Source organism: Pyrus communis, chromosome 3, assembly GCF_041283825.1.
Source record: "Pyrus communis isolate YQ-2024b chromosome 3, ASM4128382v1, whole genome shotgun sequence".
Classification (NCBI taxonomy): domain Eukaryota; kingdom Viridiplantae; phylum Streptophyta; class Magnoliopsida; order Rosales; family Rosaceae; genus Pyrus; species Pyrus communis.
In genome coordinates, this window is record NC_142567.1 from 671,593 (window position 1) to 678,766 (window position 7,174).

Sequence of the window (7,174 nt, forward strand, 5' to 3'; positions counted from 1 at the left end):
TAAGAATTTATAACTGTCCCAATTGGTGTTATTCACTTTACTTTGTCGACGTCCGGCCTCAACATTTTTCAGGGAAATCGGTATATGGATAGTACGTTATGTGTTATTATGTAAATGGTGGAATATATATGCTAAAAAAATTAATAACTTAAAAAATAAAATTTCTCACCATTCTTATTAAAATACATAGTATACCACTTGTATTCCCGTCATAACTAAAAATTTCTCCTCAACCATGTGTATTTGTGATTTGTCTTGTGTTGCATTTTTCAGATGCATCGTGTGGAAAAAGGCAGGAAAGAATCAGGTCAAGAGTTGCGACACCAAACATGTCTTTTTATTCTTTCTTTTTTTGGTTTCATTATTAGCTGAAATCATGGTAAGACAAGCTCGTTTTGATATACTATTAAAATGATTGAAAACATTTTTGGTGAAAATATTTTTAGAACCAATTTTTAGTAAAGATGTAAGTAAATCCTGAAAAAACACTTAAAGTGATTTTTGTAAGAAAAATCAGTATGTACGTATGTGCTTCTTTCAGGAAACACTTTAAATGATTTTGGTGTTATTTGCTTGGGTTTATTCTGTTGACGTCTGGCCTCAACCTGTACTTGTGATTTGTGTTGTTTTGCATTTTTCAGATGCATCAACGTAGAAAAAGGCAGGCAAGAATCAGGTCAAAGTGTTGCGGCACCAAAGATGTATTTTTCTTCTTTTTTTGTTTCATTATTAGCTGAAATCATGGTAATGTAGTTATTTTAAAGGAAAACTAATGAAAATAACTTGAAAGCTTTGAGTTTTAATCAAAATGATAAAAATGTGTTGTAAGTGAATGGTACCAGAAGTGACTTTTTAGAGTAAAAATATTCATTTCGTTAAAAGTGAACAATATAAAGAGTGTTTCGTTAAAACTCTCTTATTTTAATCTGATATTTTCAAGCGATTACTAATTTAATGCAATTAGCCGAACTAAAATTTAAACTAACATGATGCGGTGGACACACAATCCTAATCGATCTAATTGATTATGTTTAGGTCAACATCAAGATTATATAGGGAAATTTAGAAAAATAACCAAAATTTAAACTTTATATAGAATTATAGTCAACCTTTAAAATTTATGATAATTATAACCAAAAGTTGATACTAAAGTACTAATATTCCCTTAATGACTGTAACTTTTTACAAAACAAATCCAAAGACTCAAAACTCAAATGATTTTGCTGCTCCACGCTTCCCGATCTTCAATGTTTTCCTTCACACCTGATTCTTATTGTTCTTGTTTTTCAACACAAAATTTAGTCCAAAAAATAGAAGGAAAGAGTTGGAGTTTTGTAAATGTGGGTTCTTGGGTGAAGCGAATGTGGTTCAATTGACTGAAGGTTTCCTCATTTGATTGAAACTCCTTATGCATATTTGAATCTTGGTTGCTAAGTTCGGAAGAAGCGTGTGATTTGAGTGATTTTCTGGTCTATAGAAGGGAAAGAAGAATAGAGATTATATTCACACATCCCAAATTACTTCCCTCGTACCATTTTAATTTTTTAATATTTTTTTATCAAGTGTTAGTTGTGTGTAAAATATCTAAAAAATATTTAAAAAGTAAAAAAGTGTGGGACAAGTAATTTGGATCGTGTGAATATAATCTCTCAAGAAGAAAAAGGAGTGAACTTTAGAGTGGAAAACAAAGGACTGAAATTTAGCTATCCCTCAAGAGCAAAACCCGCTTCTCCTCCGTCGCCTTCGTAGCCCAGACCTTGAATTGGGGTGGAGAAGACAACATGCTCACCATTGACGGAGCGACGGCAACGAGGAAAACGGGTCTTTGAGGGGAGAGAGAGAGAGAGAGAGAGAGAGAGAGAGAGAGGACGATTCGAATGTCGAGCCACAGGAGGAGGCCAAGGTATTTGTTGGAAAGTTAGCTTTTGATGTTGATAATAAGAAATTGGCTGAGTTTTTTGAGAGGGCTGGAATTGTCGGGTTGCTGAGGTGAGGCTTTGAATTTATTTTGTAAAAACTCTTAATCATAAAGGGTATATTAGTACTTTCATACCAATTTTTAGTTATACGTATTATAAATTTAAAAAGATAGCTATAATTCAAATTTTGATTAATTTTCCAAATTTCCCAATTATATATGTTTTCTTTTATACGAGCAATAATCTTAATCAATCTGATTGATTAAGTTTAGGTCTACATCACGATTATATATATGTTTTATTTTATACGAGCGACCTAAACTTAATCAATCTGATTGATTAAGTTTATGTCTACATCACGATTATATATATGTTTTCTTTTATACAAGAGATATTGGAGAATGAGATAATCAAACTTGGGGTCTCGGATTCATGATTGAATAACGCCAATTTCAGTCTCTCAACTAAACATGAGTTTAATTAACGACCAGATAAGAAGAGTCCAACTCAATCCCTACAATTAACGACTTGAAGTTCAATGAAGGTGAAAATTTTCACAGATCTTGTACATAAAACACCGTAGATAAATTCAATCCGCCATAACCAAATTCCTCGAGGAAATATGTATTGCACCAGGCACATAGATAATGTAACAACCAGATTCTAAATTTCAAAACAAAGTCTTCAAAGAAGCTTAATTTCATAGGAAGTATCAATCATGAAACAAGCTAAAACAGAAGTTGATAGATAAGACAGGTTAAAAAGCAAAAGACGGTCTATAGAACAACTACGCTCAACCGGAAATGCCACAAAACAGGAGGCAAAGTATTTAGTCTTCCTCCTCACCCTCGTTCTCAGCAATGTTGAAGTATCTCAATTCATAAACATTGCGGTCCTTGTTGGATGCAATCACGCGAAGCCAATCCCTCACGTTGTGCTTCTTCAAGTACTTCTTTGTCAAGTATTTAAGATACCTGATAAACGAGCGATACAAAGGTTACTCACAAAAGAAAACAGAGAAGACAATTACTGCTCAACAATCAACATAAGAGTATCCATTTTTCTAACTGAAACCGTTACCAGTCCAGATATAAGACTTTCACACACTTTAAGCTGAACTTCAATTTACATTCATAGAAATGCAACAAACCAAAAAAATACAATTGAAAAGAAATCTAAAATTCCGAGATATGGAGAAAATAAGCCATTGCAAATTCTACTCCCGGCATCAAAGATTTCCAACCACCGAAACAATATCATTTTACGAATATCATTTTACAAAGAGTTAATTAGTTACAAACATCTTAGGTTCGATTCTCGCCAAATGCAAATTTGAACCACATTATTGCTAACCCATTGTGAGGCTAAGCCCACTCCCTCCCCTTAGTGTAGATAATATCGATTGTTGAAAAAAAATTTAGTTACAAACAAGTGAGCACCTGCATCAATTAGCCTAACATATGCAAATTATCAAGTTCCAAATTGCAACTAATACTAATCAAGGTGCGAAAAATTTAATTATTTTACGTTCGGCCTCAATGTACACTCATGTAAAATGCAATAATCCAAAACCTTGACTAATTCAAAAGATTAAAACTTCAAATTGAAGAACAAACCAACGCATTATCAAATATTTGCTCAAAAATATACAAATAAAAAACATATTCCACAAATAATTACAAGCAAATGAGGTTTAAATCATTGGGTTTTAATCAAAATTCAGATCTGCAAATGGGTATAAAGCAAAATGGTATTTGCAAACAAATAAATAAAATAAGGTAAGAGTGTGTGTTGGTACCTTTTGGAAAAGTTGGAGTCGGAGGTGACGGTGATCTTGTTCTTCTCGCGGGAGACGGTGACGGAGTCGCCGAGAGCGCCGGCCTTACCGCCGACCTTGATGCGCTCCTGGAGGAACTTCTCCAGTGAGGCGATGTCCATGATCTTATCCTCCACCGGCTTCGCGCAGTCTATCGTGAACGAGGCTCCCTTCTTCTTCCCTCCCTTCGTCCCTGCTGCCGCCCCACGACTCATCTTTGCTTCTCTCTCTCTCTCTCTCTCTCTCTCTGCGTGTGGGAGCTGCGTATGTTAGGGTTAGCCCTCAGTAGAATAAAAGGTGCTAGGGTTTTGGATTCGCGGGTTTTTAATTTATCTTTCGGGTACGGGCCCAAAGCCCGAGTATAAGACTTAACTACAAACACGTCTGGGCCTGTCTACCCCGGCCCAATCATCTCATAAGCCCGGATGGGTTTAACGCTGTCGTATTAGTGGTTTCTCTTCCCACGTTTCGTTTCGTCTCGGATTGGTTACGATGAGTCAAGGGTCCACGGCGTCGTTTCGGCACCTGAGTAACGGAGTATTGCTTGTGAAGGCGGGAGCGGAACTGATAGATGGAGGGAGAGCCGTACGACGTCGTGCCCTGCTCCTCCGTCGCCGTCGATTCCATCCTCCGCATCGGAACGGTAAACCCAACCCCTTCCGAACTCAAGTGGTAAACAATCTACTCTAATTTCTATTTCTCCCAAGTCCTTCCTTCTAAAATACCATTAATTTCAGGCCGGTGCAATTTGGGGCCTATGTTCCGGTCCCCACGATGCTCGTAAACAAGGTAAAGTACCGAACTTTTCAATTGTTCTTGGCTCAAAAATGGCAAATTAATTTTGGGTTTTTTACACTGTATCTTTTTGCCGCGGATTTAGGCTTGACTGGAGCAGCTCAGGCGGCTTTTGTGGTACAGATTCTTTCGTGAAAAAATATGTTGTCTTTTGTGTTGTTAGTAAAAGCTTTGAGTTATACGTTTTCTTTGGTTCCGTGAGCAGGCGAGGTCGGCTGGAGCGTGTGGAGTGCAATATGGTAAAGCTCAGATGTATAAATCCTGCTGCTTGTTTTTGTTTTCTGTTTGTATTGTTCTGAGCGGCATTGGGTTGCAGGACTCGTTGCTGGGATATGTACTGTTACTCATTGCGGGCTTCAAAGATATCGGGGAAAGAGTGATTGGGTTAGTGAGTATATCCATCGACATTGCCTTCGAATGTGTGTAATCTGTGTTTTAGGAAGAAACCCAATTCTTAGAAAGTCATTGTGATCTAAATGTGCTTTTGGAAAGTCCAAATAACGATAATCGTGATTATGGTTACTAATTCAAACGAAGCAATTGTTAGTAATTTGCGCAATGTAATCCAACTTGCATTGCTCATAAGCTCTTGCACTCGAGTTCTATATTGTATCCAGGACACACCATTGCTGCTGCATTAACATATTTCCTGGCAACACTAGATTCACCAGCTAGCCAGCTGGATAGTGGATTTCTATGTAAAACTTGCAAAGGTTGCACTTGATAATTTGTCTATATTGGTGGTGCAACCGGATTTTGAATCTTCATTGAGTCTCTAAAGAATAAAGTTTGAAATGCTAATTCTTTAAGCTAAAGGACATGTCAAGCAAGCTTTAAAACTCTGACATCCCATGAAATGGCAGCTTACATTTTTTGTATGATTGTGATTGTATGTTTATCGCTAGACACGCTCGTTGATATTCTTGCATATGTAGGAGTAGGACAATAATAACCTGAAGAATATTATGATGTGCAGAAGCATGATGGCCTGCTAAAAGAATTGTACTTTTCCCCTTCTGGCAGGTGAATGGTTTGGTTGCTGGTGCAGTAGCAGGGGGAGCCATTGCTGCTATGACACGAAGCTGGACGCAGGTGATTCCTATGGCTTGTCTGGTGTCTGCTTTCAAAGTTGCCACTGACTATGCTAGAGCAATTTGAAATACCTCCTGGTGGAAAACTGCGGAGGAGCGCATCTGAGAGGAGGTTGTTCTCCTCTCCTTACATCATGTACTTTCCTTTTCCATCCCCTGCTTAGATCCATTTGTCTGTGTCACTAGCATTAGTTATGACTAAGCAAAGAAATGCTTTCTGTTATGTCTATAGGTTTAGCGTCTATGAACCAAGCGACTGTTGATTGACGATTCAATTCTTTTGTATGCCTTTCAGTTTTTGTTTGTTTTGTACACCTGTAGAGGGGATAATAAAGATTCAGTGTTGTTGCAGATGTTCCCTTTAATGCATACTTAATCGAGAATGAATGCCCTTCAACCGATAAACCCCTTTAGTCTTTGAATTCTGGGTGAAACTAAACCAGGTGAGCACTGTACATGCTGATACCCGAAAAACCAAAAAACACACACGAAAGAATAGGCAAATCTCTGTTTATAATTAGTCAACTTAGACATTACTGCAATATTATAGAGCTTTTATCTTCGTTTGTCTGTAAGTTTATTTGTGATTGCATAAAAGACGGAGTTTCTACTCCGCGTAGGTTCATAGCATCTCAAAACCAAGTGCATAAAATAACTATTTACACTTGAACATTGCGTTTTCGTGCATCATTGATTCTGTTTGAGTTGGCTTCGATACGATTCTTGCTTGATATGTAAGTATTAACAAGAAGCAGATGAGTAGGTTGTAATTTGGTAATTAGGAACCAATGAGGGCCTAGGCTATTTATGTGAAAGATAATGAGTGACTATCTTCTACCTGTTAACCTAATTTTATGAAGAAAGCATGAGAAGTCAGTCTCTGGTTGAATGAATGAATACGAGGTCAATTGTTTAGGTGACGACTCAATAATTTGGTTCCTATTTTGGGTGTGAGGGTTATGCGGTTGGTGAAATATCAAAGTATTTATGAAAGATTATCAAATTTAATTTCAAGTATTTTTTTCTCTTTTCATATTATACAAAGATATTTTAGGCCGATATTAGAAATAAGGTTTATTTTTAGCAATGTCTCTTGAAACTCGATTTTAATCTTATTTTGCTCCATGTAACTCAAAAATCGCTACTTTACTTTCTGAAACTCATAGTTTGCTCCACTTTGCATTTTGGAACTCGATTTTGATCTCATTTTGCTCTCTAAAATTTCAAAATCGTTTCAATAAAACTTTAAATTAGCTCCACAATGCCTTACTGTTAGTTTCTTGTGTGCGTTTAAGTTGGGTGTGCAGGCTAATTAATTTTTTTATCTCTTCAAATTTTTTTTTTTTAACTTAATATTCTCTAATTGTTGGATGTTAACTCATGAAGATTTATAATCAAATTTATTGCATATGTGGCATAGTTTTATTGGGTGTTGGATCTCACATATGTTTTAAGATGCGATTTATAAGTTTCAAGGAGAAGAGAAAGTATACAAGTCAAAATGAAACGTATTTTGAGCTTTAGAAAATAAAGTAATGATTTTTAAGTTATAT

General features: G+C 36.3%; 2 protein-coding genes across 5 annotated transcripts; one reads left to right on the top strand and one right to left on the bottom strand.

The window, feature by feature from the left end:
- Nucleotides 1–2,519: 2,519 nt before the first annotated feature.
- On the bottom strand, nucleotides 2,520–4,022 carry LOC137714835 (large ribosomal subunit protein eL22z). The gene is made up of 2 exons (XM_068453966.2): nucleotides 3,718–4,022; nucleotides 2,520–2,893 (listed from the first exon to the last, which is right to left on the bottom strand). Exons 1-2 carry the CDS (start codon nucleotides 3,948–3,950, stop codon nucleotides 2,749–2,751), a joined length of 378 nt encoding a protein of 125 aa, XP_068310067.1. The 5' UTR covers nucleotides 3,951–4,022; the 3' UTR covers nucleotides 2,520–2,748.
- Nucleotides 4,023–4,127: 105 nt separating this feature from the next.
- On the top strand, nucleotides 4,128–6,291 carry ATOEP16-4 (Mitochondrial import inner membrane translocase subunit Tim17/Tim22/Tim23 family protein). Of its 4 annotated transcripts, none has more exons than XR_011065626.2 (7): nucleotides 4,128–4,378; nucleotides 4,473–4,524; nucleotides 4,616–4,647; nucleotides 4,736–4,769; nucleotides 4,847–4,914; nucleotides 5,554–5,757; nucleotides 5,974–6,291. XR_011065626.2 is itself a non-coding variant. In XM_068455428.2 (6 exons), exons 1-6 carry the CDS (start codon nucleotides 4,307–4,309, stop codon nucleotides 5,686–5,688), a joined length of 393 nt encoding a protein of 130 aa, XP_068311529.2. In that variant the 5' UTR covers nucleotides 4,128–4,306; the 3' UTR covers nucleotides 5,689–5,972. The 4 variants fall into 4 exon arrangements, 2 of the variants coding, with proteins under 2 accessions (XP_068311529.2, XP_068311530.2); XR_011065628.2 differs by having other exon boundaries at nucleotides 4,847–4,918; nucleotides 5,974–6,026; XM_068455428.2 differs by lacking the exon at nucleotides 5,974–6,291 and having other exon boundaries at nucleotides 5,554–5,972.
- The last annotated feature ends 883 nt before the right edge of the window (nucleotides 6,292–7,174 follow it).